The sequence below is a fragment of the Manis pentadactyla genome, chromosome 1 (genome assembly GCF_030020395.1).
Source record: "Manis pentadactyla isolate mManPen7 chromosome 1, mManPen7.hap1, whole genome shotgun sequence".
NCBI lineage: Eukaryota > Metazoa > Chordata > Mammalia > Pholidota > Manidae > Manis > Manis pentadactyla.
The window spans coordinates 229,499,722-229,521,121 of record NC_080019.1 but is presented as its reverse complement, the minus strand read 5'-3'; the positions used below and the strand labels follow the sequence as shown (position 1 = coordinate 229,521,121).

At 43.9% G+C, this 21,400-nt stretch overlaps 2 protein-coding genes and 1 long non-coding RNA gene across 15 annotated transcripts in view; 2 read left to right on the top strand and 1 right to left on the bottom strand.

The window, feature by feature from the left end:
- The window catches only part of PXK (PX domain containing serine/threonine kinase like), a 78,868-nt gene extending 65,056 nt beyond the window's left edge, over nt 1-13,812 (top strand). For 4 of the 11 annotated variants that reach the window (XM_036877934.2, XM_036877933.2, XM_036877941.2 and 1 more), the window contains one exon: nt 12,543-13,812. In XM_036877934.2, the coding sequence (XP_036733829.2) occupies nt 12,543-12,751 (209 nt within the window). In that variant the 3' untranslated portion in view covers nt 12,752-13,812. Of the gene's footprint in view, nt 1-8,691; nt 8,725-11,259; nt 11,294-12,542 lie in introns of all 11 variants that reach the window. The other 7 variants (XM_057508237.1, XM_036877937.2, XM_036877935.2 and 4 more) reach the window with 3 other exon arrangements.
- Nucleotides 13,813-14,304: 492 nt separating this feature from the next.
- PDHB (pyruvate dehydrogenase E1 subunit beta) lies at nt 14,305-19,390 on the bottom strand. 2 transcript variants are annotated; one of them, XM_036877946.2, is made up of 10 exons: nt 19,286-19,388; nt 19,153-19,206; nt 17,751-17,858; nt 17,588-17,650; nt 17,448-17,483; nt 17,014-17,299; nt 16,489-16,599; nt 16,070-16,161; nt 15,056-15,197; nt 14,305-14,780 (listed from the first exon to the last, which is right to left on the bottom strand). In XM_036877946.2, exons 1-10 carry the CDS (start codon nt 19,325-19,327, stop codon nt 14,635-14,637), a joined length of 1,080 nt encoding a protein of 359 aa, XP_036733841.2. In that variant the 5' UTR covers nt 19,328-19,388; the 3' UTR covers nt 14,305-14,634. The 2 variants fall into 2 exon arrangements, with proteins under 2 accessions (XP_036733841.2, XP_036733842.2); XM_036877947.2 differs by lacking the exon at nt 17,588-17,650 and having other exon boundaries at nt 19,286-19,390.
- A 31-nt stretch (nt 19,391-19,421) lies between these two features.
- The window catches only part of LOC118908471 (uncharacterized), a 34,414-nt gene continuing 32,435 nt past the window's right edge, over nt 19,422-21,400 (top strand). Inside the window, exon 1 of one of the 2 annotated variants that reach the window (XR_005023196.2) lies at nt 19,422-19,824. This is a non-coding gene — a long non-coding RNA (uncharacterized LOC118908471). The remainder of the gene's footprint in view (nt 19,825-21,400) is intronic. The other variant, XR_005023195.2, reaches the window with a different exon arrangement.

Genomic DNA, 21,400 nt, shown 5'->3' with positions numbered 1-21,400 from the left:
TGGCTAACCAGTCATCTTCCGGGGCCATACAGGGAAATGTGAAGTTGGTAAGTGAGAGGGAAGCCTTATTGTTTGAAAAGGTTAGCTTTTTACTTCTTTGCATATTTATGCCCTGTGGCTTCTATGCCCAGCATTTGTCTTGAGGTATCTTTACCACTTGGAAGAATTATGATACTCGGTAAATTTGATATGAGGCACGAATTCTATTTAAGGGTTGTAATTAGGAAGGAAGAAGAAAAGCTATAGAAGTAGCAGGTGGAAGAAAACATGGGAAGATTGATTATTTCTTTGACAAATCTTCTTGTAGAGTAACTTCAGCATATATAGGTTTTAAGCTACTACTTAAATTGCGCACACACATTAACATAATAGGAGTATAGTTACATAACCAAAGCATATCTGTAATTACCAGCCATCTCCAGTGAAACCAAGAAAACCATTAAGGCACCTTAGGCATTTGTGAAAACTTATCTATGATATGGTGGATATTGTCCAACTGAACTTGAACAGTCTGAGAGAAATCAGACAAATTAAAACAACCCATTCCTGGGGACTGTTCACATGCCATATGTTCTTTTAACAGTAAATAGTCTGTAGTTGTAAGAGTTTGGAGCACTACAATTTGCACTTCTCCAAATTCTTGGTTGAGTTCCAACAGTATAGATCCAGTCCAATTTGTTGTTTTACTGTATTCACAGGCCAGCTTAGATATCTCCTTCATTCCCATGGCAAGTCCAGGAGCTGGTGGGATGAGTGCATCTACAGCTGTAGCAGTGCGTGGATCTTTGTTGGGGTTTTTTGATGATCATCTTCTGGCATGAGTCTTCCAGAGAGTGCAGATGTTGGAAGTTCTTTTTCATATCGTATCTTAGTTCATTTTCGGGGTAGCCCAATTAGGCTTTGATCCTCTGTATAAACACAAACAGACCCTTTGCCTACACTTTTATATGCCCTTTATACCCTTGTGTAGAACTCGTTGGAGGTTACCACACAGGAACTGCCCCCCCCCCTTTTTTTTTTTTGCTTTGTTTTTGGTATCACTAATCTACACTTACATGACGAATATTATGTTTACTAGGCTCTCCCCTATACCAGGTCTCCCCTATAAACCCCTTTACAGTCACTGTCCATCAGCATAGCAAAATGTTGTAGAATCACTACTTGCCTTCTCTGTGTTGTACAGCCCTCCCTTTTCTCCTACCCCCCCATGCATGTTAATCTTAATACCCCCCTACTTCTCCCCCCCTTATCCCTCCCTACCCACCCATCCTCCCCAGTCCCTTTCCCTTTGGTACCTGTTAGTCCATTCTTGAGTTCTGTGATTCTGGTGCTGTTTTGTTCCTTCAGTTTTTCCTTTGTTCTTATATTCCACAGATAAGTGAAATCATTTGGTATTTCTCTTTCTCCGCTTGGCTTGTTTCACTGAGCATAATACCCTCCAGCTCCATCCATGTTGCTGCAAATGATTGGATTTGCCCTTTTCTTATGGCTGAGTAGTATTCCATTGTGTATATGTACCACATCTTCTTTATCCATTCATCTATTGATGGACATTTAGGTTGCTTCCAATTCTTGGCTATTGTAAATAGTGCTGCAATAAACATAGGGGTGCATCTGTCTTTCTCAAACTTGATTGCTGCGTTCTTAGGGTAAATTCCTAGGAGTGGAATTCCTGGGTCAAATGGTAAGTCTGTTTTGAGCATTTTGATATACCTCCATACTGCTTTCCACAATGGTTGAACTAACTTACATTCCCACCAGCAGTGTAGGAGGGTTCCCCTTTCTCCACAGCCTCGCCAACATTTGTTGTTGTTTGTCTTTTGGATGGCAGCCATCCTTACTGGTGTGAGGTGATACCTCATTGTAGTTTTAATTTGCATTTATCTGATAATTAGCGATGTGGAGCATCTTTTCATGTGTCTGTTGGCCATCTGTATTTCTTTTTTGGAGAACTGTCTGTTCAGTTCCTCTGCCCATTTTTTAATTGGGTTATTTGTTTTTTGTTTGTTGAGGCGTGTGAGCTCCTTATATATTCTGGACGTCAAGCCTTTATCGGATGTGTCATTTTCAAATATATTCTCCCATACTGTAGGGATCCTTCTTGTTCTATTGATGGTGTCTTTTGCTGTACAGAAGCTTTTCAGCTTAATATAGTCCCACTTACTCATTTTTGCTGTTGTTTTCCTTGCCCGGGGAGATATGTTCAAGAAGAGGTCACTCATGTTTATGTCTAAGAGGTTTTCGCCTATGTTTTCTTCCAAGAGTTTAATGGTTTCATGGCTTACATTCAGGTCTTTGATCCATTTTGAGTTTACTTTTGTATATGGGGTTAGACAATGGTCCAGTTTCATTCTCCTACATGTAGCTGTCCAGTTTTGCCAGCACCACCTGTTGAAGAGACTGTCATTTCGCCATTGTATGTCCATGGCTCCTTTATCAAATATTAATTGACCATATATGTCTGGGTTAATGTCTGGATTCTCTATTCTGTTCCATTGGTCTGTGGCTCTGCTCTTGTGCCAGTACCAAATTGTCTTGATTACTATGGCTTTATAGTAGAGCTTGAAGTTGGGGAGTGAGATCCCCCCTACTTTATTCTTCTTTCTCAGGATTGCTTTGGCTATTCGGGGTCTTTGGTGTTTCCATATGAATTTTTGAATTATTTGTTCCAGTTCATTGAAGAATGTTGCTGGTAGTTTCATAGGGATTGCATCAAATCTGTATATTGCTTTGGGCAGGATGGCCATTTTAACGATATTAATTCTTCCTAGCCACGAGCATGGGATGAGTTTCCATCTGTTAGTGTCCCCTTTAATTTCTCTTAAGAGTGACTTGCAGTTTTCAGAGTATAAGTCTTTCACTTCTTTGGTTAGGTTTATTCCTAGGTATTTTATTTTTTTGGATGCAATTGTGAATGGAGTTGTTTTCCTGATTTCTCTTTCTGTTGGTTCATTCTTAGTATATAGGAAAGCCACAGATTTCTGTGTGTTGATTTTGTATCCTGCAACTTTGCTGTATTCCGATATCAGTTCTAGTAGTTTTGGGGTTGAGTCTTTAGGGTTTTTTATGTACAGTATCATGTCATCTGCAAATAGTGACAGTTTAACTTCTTCTTTACCAATCTGGATTCCTTGTATTTCTTTATTTTGTCTGATTGCTGTGGCTAGGACCTCCAGTACTATGTTAAATAACAGTGGAGAGAGTGGGCATCCCTGTCTAGTTCCCGATCTCAGCGGAAATGCTTTCAGCTTCTCGCTGTTCAATATAATGTTGGCTGTGGGTTTATCATAGATGGCCTTTATTATGTTGAGGTACTTGCCCTCTATTCCCATTTTGCTGAGAGTTTTTATCATGAATGGATGTTGAACTTTGTCAAATGCTTTTTCAGCATCTATGGAGATGATCATGTGGTTTTTGTCTTTCTTTTTGTTGATGTGGTGGATGATGTTGATGGACTTTCGAATGTTGTACCATCCTTGCATCCCTGGGATGAATCCCACTTGGTCATGGTGTATGATCCTTTTGATGTATTTTTGAATTCGGTTTGCTAATATTTTGTTGAGTATTTTTGCATCTACGTTCATCAGGGATATTGGTCTGTAGTTTTCTTTTTTGGTGGGGTCTTTGCCTGGTTTTGGTATTAGGGTGATGTTAGCTTCATAGAATGAGTTTGGGAGTATCCCCTCCTCCTCTATTTTTTGGAAAAGTTTAAGGAGAATGGGTATTATGTCTTCCCTGTATGTCTGATAAAATTCCGAGGTAAATCCATCTGGCCCGGGGGTTTTGTTCTTTGGTAGTTTTTGGATTACCGCTTCAATTTCGTTGCTGGTAATTGGTCTGTTTAGATTTTCTGTTTCTTCCTGGGTCAATCTTGGAAGGTTATATTTTTCTAGGAAGTTGTCCATTTCTCCTAGGTTTCCCAGCTTGTTAGCATATAGGTTTTCATAGTATTCTCCAATAATTCTTTGCATTTCCGTGGGGTCTGTCGTGATTTTTCCTTTCTCGTTTCTGATACTGTTGATTTGTGTTGACTCTCTTTTCTTCTTAATAAGTCTGGCTAGAGGCTTATCTATTTTGTTTATTTTCTCGAAGAACCATCTCTTGGTTTCATTGATTTTTGCTATTGTTTTATTCTTCTCAATTTTATTTATTTCTTCTCTGATCTTTATTATGTCCCTCCTTCTGCTGACCTTAGGCCTCATCTGTTCTTCTTTTTCCAATTTCGATAATTGTGACATTAGACCATTCATTTGGGATTGCTCTTCCTTTTTTAAATATGCTTGGATTGCTATATACTTTCCTCTTAAGACTGCTTTTGCTGTGTCCCACAGAAGTTGGGGCTTAGTGTTGTTGTTGTCATTTGTTTCCATATATTGCTTGATCTCCATTTTGATTTGGTCATTGATCCATTGATTATTTAGGAGCGTGTTGTTAAGCCTCCATATGTTTGTGAGCCTCTTTGCTTTCTTTGTACAGTTTATTTCTAGTTTTATGCCTTTGTGGTCTGAAAAGTTGGTTGGTAGGATTTGAATCTTTTGGAATTTTCTGAGGCTCTTTTTGTGGCCTAGTATGTGGTCTATTCTGGAGAATGTTCCATGTGCACTTGAGAAGAATGTATATCCCGCTGCTTTTGGATGTTGAGTTCTATAGATGTCTATTAGGTCCATCTGTTTTAGTGTGTTGTTCAGTGCTTCCGTGTCCTTACTTATTTTCTGCCCAGTGGATCTATCCTTTGGGGTGAGTGGTGTGTTGAAGTCTCCTAGAATGAATGCATTGCAGTCTATATCCCCCTTTAGTTCTGTTAGTATTTGTTTCACATATGCTGGTGCTCCTGTGTTGGGTGCATATATATTTAGAATGGTTATATCCTCTTGTTTGACTGAGCCCTTTATCATTATGTAGTGTCCTTCTTTATCTCTTGTTACTTTCTTTGTTTTGAAGTCTATTTTGTCTGATATTAGTACTGCAACCCCTGCTTTCTTCTCACTGTTGTTTGCTTGAAATATGTTTTTCCATCCCTTGACTTTTAGTCTGTACATGTCTTTGGGTTTGAGGTGAGTTTCTTGTAAGCAGCATATAGATGGGTCTTGCTTTTTTATCCATTCTGTTACTCTGTGTCTTTTGATTGGTGCATTCAACCCATTAACATTTAGGGTGACTATTGAAAGATATGTACTTATTGCCATTGCAGGCTTTAAATTCGTGGTTACCAAAGGTTCAAGGTTAGCCTCTTTAGTATCTTACTGCCTAACTTAGCTCGCTTATTGAGCTGTTATATACACTATCTGGAGATTCTTTTCTTCTCTCCCTTCTTGTTCCTCCTCCTTGATTCTTCATATGTTGGGTGTTTTGTGCTGTGCTCTTTCTAGGAGTGCTCCCATCTAGAGCAGTCCCTGTAAGATGTCCTGTAGAGGTGGTTTGTGGAAAGCAAATTCCCTCAGCTTTTGTTTGTCTGGGAATTGTTTAATCCCACCCTCATATTTGAATGATAGTCGTGCTGGATACAGTATCCTTGGTTCAAGGCCCTTCTGTTTCATTGTATTAAATATATCATGCCATTCTCTTCTGGCCTGTAGGGTTTCTGTTGAGAAATCTGACGTTAGCCTGATGGGTTTCCCTTTATAGGTGACCTTTTTCTCTCTAGCTGCCTTTAACACTCTTTCCTTGTCCTTGATCTTTGCCATTTTAATTATTATGTGTCTTGGTGTTGCACTTCTTGGATCCTTTCTGTTGGGGGTTCTGTGTATTTCCGTGGTCTGTTCGATTACTTCCTCCCCCAGTGTGGGGAAGTTTTCAGCAATTATTTCTTCTAAGATACTTTCCATCTCTTTTCCTCTCTCTTCTTCTTCTGGGACCCCTATAATACGGATATTGTTCCTTTTGGATTGGTCACACAGTTCTCTTAATATTGTTTCATTCCTGGAGATCCTTTTGTCTCTCTCTCTATGTCAGCTTCTATGCGTTCCTGTTCTCTGATTTCAATTCCATCAATGGCCTCTTGCATTCTATCCATTCTGCTTATAAACCCTTCCAGTGTTTGTTTCATTTCTGCGATCTCCTTTCTGGCATCTGTGATCTCCTTCCGGACTTCATCCCATTTCTCTTGCGTATTTCTCTGCATCTCTGTCAGCATGTTTATGATTCTTATTTTGAATTCTTTTTCAGGGAGACTGGTTAGGTCTGTCTCCTTCTCTGGTGTTGTCTCTGTGATCTTTGTCTGCCTGTAGTTTTGCCTTTTCATGGTGATAGGAATAGTTTGCAGAGCTGGGACGAGTGACGGCTGGAAGGACTTCCTTTCTTGTTGGTTTGTGGCCCTCCTCTCCTGGGAGAACAGCGCCCTCTAGTGGCTTGTGCTGCGCAGCTGCGCGCAGACAGGGCTTCTGCTTCCTGCCCGGCTGCTATGGAGTTAATCTCCGCTGTTGCTGTGGGCGTGGCCTGGCTCGGGCAGCTACTCCAAAGTGGTGGAGTCGCGTTGGAGCAGGAGCTGCTGGGAGGCTATTTATCTCCGTAAGGGGCCTCCCTGCTCCCTGCAGCCCAGGGGTTAGGGTGCCCAGAGATCCCGGATTCCCTACCTCTGGATTAAGTGACCCGCCCTGCCCCTTTAAGACTTCCAAAAAGCACCCGCCAAAACAAAACAACGCCCACCAAAAAAAAAAGAAAAAAAAATTTTTATTTAAAAAAAAAAAAAAAAAAAGGTGGTCGTTCGTTTTTCTTTATTCTCCTGTGCCAGCCTCAGGCCTCTGCTCACCGGTCTTTCTGCCCTGTTTCCCTAGTATTGGGGTCCCTATCCCTTTAAGACTTCCAAAAAGCGCTCGCCAAAACAAAACAGCAAAAAAGCAAAAAAAAATGGTCGTGCGCTTTTCTTATGTCCTCTGTCGCCCAGCCTCCAGTGCCTGCTCACTGTTCTTGCTGCCCTGTTTTCCCAGTATCGAGGGCCCTGCACTCTGGCCCGGATGGCTGGGGCTGGGTGTTCGGCAGTCCTGGGCTCCGTCTTCCTCCCGCTCTGCCTGCTCTTCTCCCGCCAGGAGCTGGGGGGAGGGGCGCTCGGCTCCCGCGGGGCCGGGGCTTGTATCTTACCCCCTTCGCGAGGCGCTGAGTTCTCTCAGGTGCGGATGTGGTCTGGATATTGTCCTGTGTCCTCTGGTTTTTATTCCAGGAAGGGTTGTCTTTGTTATATTTTCATAGATATATGTTGTTTTGGGAGGAGATTTCCGCTGCTCTACTCACGCCGCCATCTTCCGCCCCTCTGAAGCAGTCTTTTAAAAGAATTCCCGGTCTTAATTAGGTGGATAAAGTACATGTCGGACAAGGCTTTATAAGCGGTAAAGTTCTATAAAGTATAGGCTGTGAAGCCTTGCAAGGAATTCTAGCCCTTCTTACTTGCAGTTTATAATTTTAAGCAATAGTTTTGAAGAGAGAGCGGGTGGTTTGTGGAACATCCAGTCCATAAGAATGAGTGGAGAGAGGGGGAGTTTTCTATCTGCAGGAGGGAAAATAGTTTATGGGCACAGAGTGACTGAGAGATTGAATAACAGGAAGGAAGATGAAGAATAAATAAAGAACATTTGAAAGATGAATTTATTTAGAATGTTGGAGTTTCTAGAATTGTCTAGCTAAATCTAAGTCTTAAACCCATACTAGGCTCAAAATCGATGTCTCTACGAGTTGCCTCTTTTTCCTCAACACCTGCACATGCACGAGGTAGTTGCCGTCCTTGGGGTGAGCAGGTCTGGCCTGTGGGGCCGCTCTCCTGCCGGCTCACTGCCCGCCTCCCCACCCTCCAAGCCCTTGGGTGAGCTCCTCCCTTGAGCCCCTCTCGAGTGGATAGGGCGTGGCACCGGGCAGTGTCCCAGCATCCTCCCAGGGCTCTCCCACGTGAGTGGTCAGCCTGCCCTGCCCCTCACATGTCTCATTTCCTGGCTCCTCCCCAGAGGAAAGGATTCTCTGGGCAGTGGGGCAGCTTGGTTGGTAAGGACCTCTGGGATTCACTGTCAGGGAAAGTGTTCTCCTTCCCATGTAACCTGGAATCTGGCCAGTTAACAAGAAGACAAGAAAAATACTTGCCTTGCTTGCTTTTTTCTTTTTTAATGGTTTTATAGCCTTGGGTAAGCAAATGCCACCACAGTCCAACTCAGTCCCTTGAGAGGCCCCATGGCCTTCAGGGAAGGGCCCCCCCTGCTCCTGCCCAGGAGGCTGCCCTAGACCTGCCCTGTGCCTGTGCTCTTCCCAGCTTTAGAAAGACAAGTCTCCGTTTTAGACCATAGAAGATTTGCTTGGAAAATGGTGTGTTCTCATTTTTCTCCCCTTTTGATAAACTGTCTTTATTTAGGAATAGAACTAGGTAACTCCCAGTACCCATTCCATTTTTCAAGGGAGGTAAAACCTTCACGGGTCTTCTGAAGTGAGTGTTGTGCTTGTAAATGAATAAAAATAGCACCTAACTAAGCTCAGAAAAAAAGAAAAGCAATATGGAAAGGAAAGTGAATCATTACTCTGTTAGTATGTTTGCCATGTTCCAAACGGGTTGTGAGCCAGTGTACCTTGTGGTCAAGTTCAGTATGTCCTAGTTCAGCAGTGAGAATAATTAGCATGTGAGTCAAACAAATATTTACTGTCTCTTACATTTGATTAAATGATACTAAAATCTGCATAATGACTTGTGTCCCCTCTTTCTCTCTTTGCTGTTTTCAGTAGAGCATGCACCATTTTGAACGTGAATTTTCGGTAAAGTACGCTATCCTGATTTCTCTAACTTTAAAGATGCTTTGTTTCTGTATGTGAAATGGGACCTAGTGCATCTAGATCACTCAAGTGATGAACAAATGGGAAAGTGGATTTGACATGATTTCCTTGTTTGAACATTAAAATGAAATACAGCATCTTTAAAAAGCACCCAGTGACTTCATTGATACTCATGTCATTTTCATCATGACCTTCACAATCTTCATTTTCACTTGGATTTTACTTGTTAAAACAGCTCTAAAACCTATAAATCAACTGCATGGCATTTTGGTGTATTTTAACTTTGGGAACCAGGATCGCAAAGTCCTGTTGCTACAAAAACATTGGTTCCATGGAAGGGGCATTAGTTAGGCAGTTGAATTCTTGGTTACATGGAGACAACTTACTGGGTTTTGTAACTGATGGTAGAGAAAAGCAGCTTTTTTAAGCATCCTTAATAATTCCTGAGTTGGGACACGAGTGTGGCCTCCTCATCTAGCGGAGGCGAAAGGCAAAGGTGGTTCCCAAGAGCTGGGGGGTGCCTGCTTCCAGGGGGCCCTGCTCTCCCCCATCAGGGGTGGCCGGTAGGTCTCAAGTTAGTTTGGTGGCCATGTGGCCTCCCCACCCCGGTTTGTGAACCACAGAGGAAGTCAGACTAACAGAAACCTGTAGATTGCCCGCTGCCAGCCTCGGCCCTCCGAGGCCCTTTCCACAAGGCTGGCAAGGATGGTTTCTAATAAGGCATTCCTCCCCGGCTCTAACCTGTGCTTCTCTGGGGCTGTTTCCAGGGGCTCTGCCTGATTGCCAGGTTCCCGTGTGGCTTGGTGGTTAGGAATCTGGGGAGGGCAGAGTAGTTGTCTCTTGGGGTTTTGTCTAAAAGAAGGTTGGATTGGAGGGGTCAGCCTGACCTGGTTATATGTGTAGGTAATCTGTTCGGAGCATCCTAGATCCTGGGTTGTTACAAGCCGGTATTTTTCAAAGCTCGTCAATTCAGTTGGCATTCAGTCTGACATGGAAGCTGTCCTGTATTTTCTGCTGCCAGGGAATCAGGGCTGTCAAAGGCCTCTTGGTGGGAAGGAGCCTGTGCACATTTGGGGAGTCAGGGGTGCTTAGGCATTAGCATTTCTTTCCAGTTTTGTCACGGACCAAACAGCCAACTCTGAATTTGACCCTTATTAACATGGCTAATTTTATAATATGTTGTAGCTTAAGCCCCAACAAACCTTTAAAGGAAGCTGTGGACCACTGAAAAGGCAAAGAGAGAAAAAGCCCCCAAGCCCCAGTGGGGCCTGCGGTCAAGCCCTGGCCTGTGTTCCTGCCTCCTCCAGTGGTGACCTTCCGCCTTCTGGGCCTCCCCTCCCCTGCAGAGAGTTCTGAGCTGCAGGTTGAGTTCCGGCCCACCTTGCCCTGACTGTGCACATTATGCCCTGGTGTCGCGGGCCCAGGGAGGGAAGTGGGCCTCCTGGGACATGAGGCCCTATGATCGGTTGGGCCTCTGTCAGTGACAGAGGCAGGAGAGTGACCTTGCTCCCTACCTATGGGCAGCAGCCTGTCCTGCACTGCCCTCCACGTCCTGTCTGCCTAACAGGTGCAGGATCGTCTGTACTTTGGACGGCATATTTACTTATGCTCCCTACATATTCTAAGAGATTCATTTAAAGTGGGAACAGTCGCATCGTTTACTTGGAAGATGAAGATCCATTTACCGAACACACCCCTGACTCCCAAACCCTTCCATAGTGAGTTTGCATACTTAGTGCCTGGTACTGAGGCCAGGGCCAGAGAGGTCGGTTGCTCATGAAGACCAAGCAGTTTTCTTCTATGCAGAGAGGGCAGCCCAAGTCCATACCCAAGTACAGCCTCCGAGGCCCAGCTCTGGCCTCCCAGAATCCTGGGGTGGAGGGGTAGCCAGTATGGATGGCCATTCTATGCCTTTATTAATAGGGGGTAAGTGCTGCTACAGCCCAGGACCTGTCTTCTCATGTATAAACCCACAATGCCTCCTGCCAGGGTCAAAGCACAAAGCTGGAAGGCAGGAACGCCAGAGCTCTTTCTGGTACATGTTGGGCCCTGAATGTCAAGTCCAGATTCCTTTGCCCCTGCTGGCCTTTGGGTGGGGATGAGACGGGAGACATGGACACCCGCTCATCCCTCCAGGCTCTCTTGGTGTTCCAAGAGCCTTCATGGGCAACCTCTCCTCTTGGAATCTCACCGGTCACTCATCCAAACACCCCCCTCCAGAGGAATGCTGTGTCACATGCTTGTTCTCCCTGCCTTCCCTGTCTCAACTGTCATTTCAGGTTTGAAGCCCTTTTTATCTTGTAGCCTTGTAACAGAAAGCCAGGAACTTTTCCCACAATCCACCCTGGTGTAGAACGTAATTAATAGAAATTCATTCATTAGTTGATATTGCACAGAACCAATGAAAATTACATCTTGTTCATTTGTATTTAATGTTTATTTGTATTGCTATATTGTCACTTGAGTTCCAAGATTGTGGAGCATGAGTGTGTGTATCTGTGTGATTCTTCATTTCAGTTGCCTTAGGTTTGGGTAAAAGATGTAAAGGAAGGTAAGTGGTTTTCTGTTAAGTGCAAGACTTTTGACTATTGCCTGTCACTCGTGATAAAAAGGGTGCCCTTATTACCGAAGCACTTTCTTGGTGATCCTGAACCACTCGCCCATGTAAGTGCAAGTGATGATCGGTATCTTTCCCCATTACCACTACAGTTTGTGGCCCTTTAGAGGGGAAAGCCACCTGGTGGACTATCTCCCTGGTGTAGCCCTAGGAGGGTCACAGAGGGTGAGGCTAGAACAGAGCTGGAGGGTTCACAGCACGAGTGGCAGCTAACTGGCCCAGGCAAGTCCTTGAGGGCAGGGCTTTCTCTGTACGGAGTGTTGGTTTATGGCATCCCGAGAGAACACTGATCGATTCAAAACTGAAATTCACATGCTGGATGTCCGTGTGCCTGGGACCCAAGGGAGGTTTTAGATACTGGTGCGGTTTCCTTCTCTTTGCCTTCTAGGGGTAGAGCTCGACATTCCAGTCTCTGCTGGTGCTTCAGCAAAAACGTAGAGTTAGTGCAACTCCTTTTGGGTCCTGGATCAGCCCCTGCAGAAGGAAGAGTTCTTGAGGGCGACTCCTCCCTGAGGAAACCGGTGCCTGCTCTGCATCACTGACATTAGTAGCATTTTATATTTCTTTAGCACAACCTAATAGGAAATGATTATTTAAGACAGACGCCCTGGAGAACCCATAACCCATCAGGCGCTGGTTGCTGGCTGAGAAGTCTGAGTGGTTTGTTACTTTATATTAAATCACATCCAATAACACGAACCATTGTGTGTCAGAGTAGCTGAAGAACTGTTCACCCCTTGTTAGTGACTGATACTCAGGCAGCCAGCACTGTGTGTTCAGAGGACTGTCTCTGTCTGTTAGCTTAGGAGTAGGTGGAGCTGCCCGGGACCTGGCAAGGGAGCTGATGGAACTTTTGGGAGCATTACTAAATTTGGAAATGGATTTAGACCCTCATCTGTGCAGACAGAATGTTACTACGTATAGTTTCTTGTGATCTGTGGGATTTGTCCTGTCTTTTCTCACATGACCATTACTTGGGAGAAATGGCAACCTTTAATTCATTCTCCTTGATGCTCCTTGCCTTCCCGTTCAGTGTGTTGAAAACGTGATGCAGCACTGGGTATCTCGCTCCCTCCGAGGGAAGACACTCGCAGTCCCACCAAAGTCCATTCTGCCCAGGACTGAGCAGTGCGTGTGTGCAGGGCGCTTGGCAAGGGTACCGACTGTCCCTTTTCCTCTGCAGGGGTGTCCACATTACCTCCACCTCCTCCACCTCCGCCTCCACCAGCAGCATCCTTGCTTCCTGTGAGCACAGAGGCGCCCACACAGCTCCCGCCCCAGGCTATGAATGGCGTGAGCAGAGGGGCCTTACTCAGCTCCATCCAGAACTTTCAGAAAGGAACTTTGAGGAAAGCCGAAACCTGTGATCATAGTGCTCCTAAGATCGGCTAGAGCTTGGTGTTTACACTTGGAGGGAGAAGTCCTTTTTTTCCCCCTTCTACCTCCAACCCCTAAAAGTACTCTCTTCCTGGATGAATGACTGCTGAGCCAGTACAGCCACATACTATCTTACGGATGCTCATGTACGGGCCTTTCCAAGAGGGACACACTCAAGTAGAATGAAATCAGGCTGGCATTGCTGTCTTAAGAAGCATTTTGCTCCTCTACTACCATTTTAAAGAAGTCTTGTTCATCCTTTAGTGGGCATATTTTTGGGGCAGCAGCATATTGGCATCAGTATTTCTACCAACTGAAGGAAATGGACAAAAGAGAAAAAGACAATATTCAGTCACGACAGTGAATGGCCTTTGTGTAGCAGTCCCTATCCTGTCAGACAGCTCCTAAAAACATTCCTCTCATAGTTCATTTCTGTTCTAAAGCCTTTCCTGGTTCTTAGGTAACTTCCCATTTTCTGCAACCTTAATTTCATCTTAGACATTAACACTGTAGTCCAAAGCATAGTTATGTCGCTGAGTCAGAGGAGCACCTGAGTTCTTCATTTTCCTGCAAATAGAATGTCGAAAGTTAACATTCTCGAAGTTCTCCCAGGAATACCATTGTGGTTACAGAACTCAGGGCTGTGCCAGCAACTGTTCTAGACCTAGTGCCTAGTTCCATTTAGTTAGGATGTATTCAAGAGACAAAAAAAAAGGTTAGTATCAGAAATAGCTCTTGCCGATTAGATCGCAATCCTCAGCAATTAAGTCGTTTGTGGTCTGTGGCAGGGGGTTATTACAACTAAATTTGGCACCAGTAGAAATCCTGATTTTTTATTTTGAATCCAAATATATCATCTTTTTAATATAACTCATTTATTAGAAATATCTTTATCCTATGATTTGTTTAAACCCTTAAATTGCACTTTAAAGGATTATAAATAATCCATTTAAAAATTCAAGTACACACATCAGTGTTGGTTACTATGCAGAGAATGTCATTGTGTATAGTTTCACGTAATCTGTGATAAATGTTCAGCTGTATTTTTTATTAAAATAAACCATGTCAAGAAAGTGCGTTTTTTGTAGCTTCACTAGGTATTTTAAATGGAAATTCTTGTAGTACCTTTTATAAACATAAAATAATAAGATCCACATGCTGTTTCTAAAATTTCCTTCCCACCTGTCCTATCTGTACTTTTTTTGTGTCCTATTTTCCCTCATAAGAACTAACAATCCTGCCTAGCTTTTTAAATTAGACATCATTTATATGCTTCTAATTATTTTTATCTCAACTTCTGAAGAGGGCATTATATGGCAGAATGTTTTTTGGCCATGGGAAAAGTATCTGACATGAATTTTGCTTTTATTTTAAATGGAACCCTATTACAATTAGGCATCTGAAGTCTTTGTGGACAAAGTTCTGTTACAAGTGTGATTAATAATTAGTTCCTGATGACACTAATTTATTAATAGAATTAAGACTTCCATGCTACACTTCAAGTATAAAAATACAATTAGTCATTGTGGATTCTTTTATTTCTTAGAAAAACAATCTAACAGTCAATATGGATAATATGCTTTTATTTTTACATGTGTTTTTTGGATCCATCTTTCATTAGGACACGGCCACAATCACACCTTGCCCTTCTAATGAGAGAGTAAAATTTTACATTAGTCTTACTCAGAGAACACGACAATTTTAACAACAAAAAAGCATGGAATCTAGGGCAGGAGGGTGGAGAACTGTTCCATACAAGCACATTTAAACTTCTTTCCAGTACAAAAATGTGTTGCTGCTTTAGAGATAACTTTATGAATGATGAGGTCTTACAGTACAGTCCACGAGAAGTGTAAGCAAATACTTTAAATCCCAGTGACTTGAAATTCAAGTCTAAATTAGATATTTAATGTTTTCTTTATTGCAAATATGATGTCTTTAACCTGAGGTACAGAGTTGTCTTCTAGAATCTTTGCATAAGGCATAGGGATGTCGGCACCAGTGACGCGAACTGCAGGGGCATCCAGGAAATTGAACGCAGGTCCTAGGAGAGAAGGAGACTCCACTGAGTGAGGCCAGAAAAGCCAGCTGAGCACCGTCACTTTGGCCTGAAGAGGTGAAATCTAAAGGTATGCTGATTACGGGGAATTGTTTCTGGTTTTGCTTTTTAAAATACTTACCCCAAGGAAAAATACCAGGGTGACAAATTGAAAGGCCAAGTCATTTGGCTACTGTTAGCTTTCAATCTCTTTGTCCAGGATCTAAGTACATAATGTTTATTATAGCTTGACTATTCTAGAACCAGTTTCTCTGAAATACCTTCCATGATCCTGGCACAAATTTCAGCTCCTATGCCAAACTGTGGCCAGCCTCCTTCCACAGTTACGAGGTGATTGGTCTTCATGACACTGGCTTCTATTGTTTCAATGTCCATTGGTCTGATGGTTCGCATATTTATCACCTAAACAGATAATGTGTAAGCTTTATAGAGCCAGTGCATCACAAATATAGTGTTAACTTCATAATATGACTCCCTTTTTTGTTTCCTGCTAATCTTTGGGTCTAGAAAAATCTAATCTGCCTATTCATGAACAAAATGTGGATGAGGAAACTAGTTAAAACAAGTATCTTTTTCTCTATTATAAGCAGTTCTGTTAACATACAAAATTAACTTATCCTCCCTTGGCTTCAACTTCATCAAAGTAATAACTAACATTTGACTGCTTACCCTGCACCAGGCCCTACACTAACTGTAATTCTCACCACCAGTCTGATTTATCCTCATTTTATAGTTGATGAAACTGAGACTTGGAGCACAGTAACTTGCCCAAGTGAAGCTAGCAAGTTTTGGGTACAAAAAGGTCACACTCACTGACCTCAATGTTTCTGCTTCTCTCAGCCTCCAGCTCAAAGGCTGGATCATAACTTAAAGCAGGTATTATTCTAAAAGATCCACACCCTGCGTGGTAAAAATTCAGCTATTTAAAAAGTAGGTTCCCAGCTTTAAGCAGAGGCAGAACTGAGTGACAAAGCAAGATTTTACATCTAGTTAACTTTAGAGAACTAAAGCCCCTTTCTTAGGTCTTAAATTTAAAAAGAACCTTTCTGATTTTTGTTTTTTTCTATTTTATCAAATGTGCACCACAGAGGTCCAGCAGTACCCCTCTGCCTTGCCCCTGCTCACTCTCCTCCCCCTCGGGAACCACTAGTCGCTTCTCAGTGCCCTGTTTTGCTTTGTTTTTATATTCCGCAAATAAGTGAAATTATATGGTAACTGTCTTTCTCTGCCTGGAACCTTTCTGATTCTTCAAGAACAAGGCGAAGTCCACCCACCTCACATTCAATTCCCTCTTTAGACAGCACCGTTGCGGCTTCTAAGCAGTGGCCTACAGGTCTTGAATGGGCAACTACAGTTATATGTGTCCCTGAAACAAAGTCACAGATCAGAGGTTGAAATGAGAGGTGCTGTACCGCTCTGTAGCCAGCTGTGGCTCTTGTTCATTGGTAAAATGTTCAACTCAACTTCATTCCAGTGAGATGAGGAATGTGGCATGCTTCCTAGAAACGAAATGCAAATCTGGACTGACATTTAGAACTGCATGAGTGTAGGAGCCGCAAGGGAATGACATTTTCTGAACTTGAACTCATTCTACGGTCTCCTAGTAAACGTAAAGGGCTGTAACTTCTAGATTGATCAACATACAGGGGCTGGATTACAAATCATGTTTAAATGCACACTTAAGTTCTCTTACCTTGCCTTTCTATTTTGGCTTTTCCAATAGGAATCAAAAAGTCTTTTGACTGAGCTTCTGTGGGAAGTTCAAAAGGAACTCCGTACATCAGTTCATTCTCTAGCATCACCACTGCAAAGTACAAACAAAAGTAACTACGTGGCTAAGAATGTGCACACAACACCCTCATTCATTTTGTGAAAAGTTTCACTGTGCTGATTAGGAAGCCTCACATCCCTCATGTCCAGGAGCCTTGAGGCTGATTTAGGTATGGCCATTTGTAGTCTGGTCAATCCTAATTTACCTACTGCAGTTAAACCAATGTTGTAGGTAAACAGTTAATAGCTCCTTTACCTGACTGGCCCCCTTATAGTCAGAAATAAGAAAAATAACCACATTTTTTACTATCTTTACCATATATGTAAATCACTAACATTTTGTATGATACATCTAAGCCTAACTAGAAGCTTTTGGTGGTTCCTTTTGAGCCAAGATTTTGTTCTAGTTCTTTCATGTTCAGAAGAGACCCACAGTCACTCTGCTGACCTGGATTGTTATCTCGAATGGCTGATTTAATCAATCCTTTGGCATCCTCTGAATTCCAGGGGCTGACCACCTTTAAGCCCGGGCAGTGTGCATACCAGGCAGCAAAGCACTGAGAGTGCTGGGCAGCCACACCTGCCGAGGCGCCGTTGGGCCCTCTGAAGACAATGGGCACACACTGAAGGCCCCCAGACATGTAGTAGGTCTTGGCAGCTGAGTTTATAACCTGGTCAATGGCTTGCATAGAGAAATTGAAGGTCATAAATTCACAAATGGGCCGCAACCCAGCCTGTCAAATCAAAAACAGATGTTGAAGAAGACTGAAAACAGCACTGAAGAGAGGCAAGCAACTGCTCCTCCAACATAGAAATAATGTTTTCAAAAGGTCATGTTAAAAGAAATCTCTCCAGCTGAGAGTCATAAAAAGGATGACGTACCATAGCTGCACCTACAGCAATTCCGGCAAAGCCCATCTACAAAGTAAAACACAAACGTAAGTGAAAATCTATATAAATTAGAACAGTGTACAGTTTAGCAGACGTGCCCCTCAAGGTCTGCTTCCCACTGGAAGGCTTACCTCAGATATGGGAGTGTCTATGACCCTCTTATCTCCGTACTTCTTCCACAGGCCTCGACTAACCTATAATTAAGCAGTGAAACCCCCCCCCCCATTACTTTTAAGTATATCTGGGAGCAAATGGCCACCTCAGGTTTGTATAGCTTTCACTTATCTTGGTTACCTTATATGCCCCATCATACTGGGCAACTTCTTCCCCAAGCAGGAAGACCTTCTCATCTCTTTCCAGCTCCTCATCCATACCTTGATTAATAGCATCACGAACTGTCACCTGTCCCAGGTAGGAAGAACAGTCAATAAGCTACAGGACTGTTTAGGATACTATGGAGATTCTCTTCCTTTATAATTTACCTAAACTGCCCACAACATACAATATAAAGACTATCACTAGACCTGCTTTCTCTTTAAAAGTGCAAAAATTCTAAAAGTAACATTTCTGTCACACATAGCCACTTTTTGGATGTGCTAATGAGAAGTTTACTGAACACTTTTCCTGATGTGCACCTAAGCTTAAGAAATCTGCTTGCCGCCCAGACCAGCTCACAGGCGACTTCCTAAATAGAGTATACTGGGTTGTTTTATTTCCACACTTGGTGTACTATGGGGCAGAGATCTGTTAAGGAAATCTAAATAATACTGCACGTGAGCATTCACTCTGTGCCAGGCACTGCCAAATACTTTGCCTTCAGAATCCAGGACTTAACTTTACTACACAGGTTGGTAGAAATCTCTAGTGAAAAAAGGCGGGGAGGGAATTCCTCAAAAAGTTCAACACAAGAATTGCCATTTGATCCAACAACTCCACTTCCAGAATATATGCCCCAAAGAACTGAAAGCAGGGACTCAGGGACTTCCACACCAATGCTTATAGCAGAATTATTTATAAACCGCAAATGTGGAAAGAACCCAAATGTTCATCAACAGACGAACAAATTAACAAAATATGGTACCTACATGTCATGGAATATTATTCAGCCCGAAAAAGGGCAGAGGTTTTGATACATGCCACAACACGAACGAACCCTGAAAACATGCCAAGTGAAATAGGCCAGACATAAAAGGCCAAATACTATAGGACTCCACTTACCGGACGTACCTAGAATAAATTCATAGACACAGTGCAATAGGGATTACCAGGGCCATGGGGAAATGGGAAGTTACTGTTTTGTGGGGACAGTTTCTGTTTGAGATGACGGACAAAGTTCTGGAGATGGATGGTGGTGATGGTCACGCTACACGGTGAATGGACTTAGTGCCTCCGAATATACACATTAAAACGGTAAATTTTATGTTCTGTGTATTTTACCACAATAGAAAGTAAAAAAAGGGGACTAAGGGAAGAAGCGTCTAGTTTCCTCGGATCGCCCATTAGATTCCAATGCCTCGCGGGGGTGACATGCTGTCTGGTAGGAGGAAGAATCCTACGCACGAGGGGCGGGCGCCGTTAGCCTCCAGGACCCTTGGCCGCCCCCAACCCTCGACACCCACCCACCTCAGCGCAGGCGCGATCCCTGCCTCGGCCCGGGGACGAGAAGCCCCCTGCCCGACCCGGACTGTGCAGTTACCTGCAGCGCCGCCGGCGCCGACCGGTGGAAGCGCCTCCTCAGCAGCCCGGAGACCTGGCGAGGAGACAGGGAGGATGCTCAGAGGGGACGCAAGGGGGCAGGGATCGCGCAGGGGACGCGCACCGCTGCCCACCTGCTCGAGGGGTCTCCGCACCAACCCGGGCACCGCCGCCATCTTGATCGTGTCCTCTAGCAGCCGCCGAATGACAACACAGCGAGGCCTCTGACGTGGGCCCCGCCTCCCCGAAGGCGCGGACCAATGAGAGGGCACGGCGCCGGCGTGCCCCGCCTACACCTAGGGGCGAGGGACCGGGGAGGTTCGTGGGTCGTGCCGTGGCTCAGGGCCGCGGGGTCCAGTTCCCTGGAGCGGGTGGCTGCTGACACGCGTGTGCATGCCGGGGAACACCTCCCGGTGGTGGTGCTTCAGGCGCGGGGATCAAGAGTCAGACTCTGAGGAACATGACTCAAGGCTGGAGGGCCTCAAGAGTCCAGCCTGCTGCAGGCACCTAAAGCCCTTGGGCACCAAGTAGCTTGCACAGTCTAGTGACGGGGAACTTGCCACCTACTGAGCTGGCCTAGTTTTCCCTGGACAGCGCGGCCTGTTGGTTCCTTAGAATGCAAACAAGAGCTGTCACTGACGCACAAAGCGCCTACTGTGTGCCGGGCATTGTGGTAAGTGCGCTATAGCTGATTTAGTTCTCACAGGAACCCTCTCAGGTAATTCGGGTTAATTACCTCCATTTAGTAGACGGGTAAACTGAAGCAAAGATTGGTTAAATGAGCCGGGATTTGAATTTATAGGACTGTCTGACTGTAAGGGGTAGTCTTTTTCCACTGCCTTCTAAAGCAGAAGTTGGGGTCCGGCCTGGGAAGAAGTTAAAACAACTTGCATTTACAGAGGGCCTCAAGGGGCCAAACACCGGACCAGGGCAGCCTCTAGAAGCTTAATCTCATTGGTCTCAGTGAGATTGGGGTCCGGTGGGACCACTGGTTAGTCCCCACTTGTCCCCAAGACCTTCCAAACAAAACCCTTCTATGAGATGGCCTCCAGGGCATGGGATGAAGACCTTTCAAATCTCCCCGACCTGGTGCTATCATCCAGTCCCTGCAGTCCTTGGGAGGAAACCCCAGCACTTCCCAAACACCCACAGCATCCCTGACAAAACTCCTGATGTTGAGAGGAGAGTACTCAGAAATTCCTGGGTTCTGCTTAGAATGAAACTGTGCATCAGCTCTTCCACCATACAGCACTGAAAGACTTCAGAATATGGGATTACAAAGCAAAAGAAGATCTCAAGGTGAAGGAGCAATGACCCAAAGAAGCCAGAATCTGGACTGCGGTCTAGACAAAGGACCATTTCTTGGACCATATTTACACAGAGATCCCAAAGAGCCGGGAACATCCAGGCGGTGCAGCCTGGGTAGCTCAGTCAGGAAGGCGATTCGACTCCATAGGACTCAGCTGGCCTAGGCTGAGAATTTTCTTTTGAAATAATGACCGTGGACATTTCAGACACCTTAAGGTATCTTCATAAAGACAAGTGCTTTCTTTTCAAACTCTATAAGATGACCAGTTTGGAAAAGCTAGGCACAATTTTCTGTATAAAAGACACAGCAGATAAAAGTGCTGAATTTTCAATCCTTTAATCTCTTCCAAACCAGTTTACATTCATACAGGCTCACTAGGTTTTACAGAAAGGGATTGGAAAGTGCCCACTGGCCAACTAGACCACTTCTCTGTCATGGAATTCAATCTTTCCTAAGTTACAGGAATATTGTCCTCAAGTTCCTTTTGGGTGTCAGTCATCAGAAAGTCCTTTCTCCAAAATTTTCAGTCTCTATGGGCTTGACCAGCTTTCTTTTCTTTTTGTCATGACAAGCAAGGTTTATTAAAGAAACTTTCTACTCCTCCTGCCTTTTTGGGAATAACAAATACAGTGAAGTATGCATTTCCACCACCCCAGAACGTTCCCTCATGTCTCCTGCGGGTGATTCCCCACACATTTCCTCAGGCAGCCACAGATCTGATTTCCATCATTATATTTTAGCCTGCTGTAGAACTTGAAATAAAGGGAACTACAGGATGTGTTCTCTTGTGCATCTGGCCTCTTCAGCTCAGCAAAATGCTTTTGAGGTTCATCCATCTTGTTAAGTGTATCAGAGTAGTTTACTTCTCTATTTTTCTTTCAATTTTTTCTTGTGAAAAACTTTTAAGACTTACAAGAAGTTGCAAAAATAGTACTTTTTT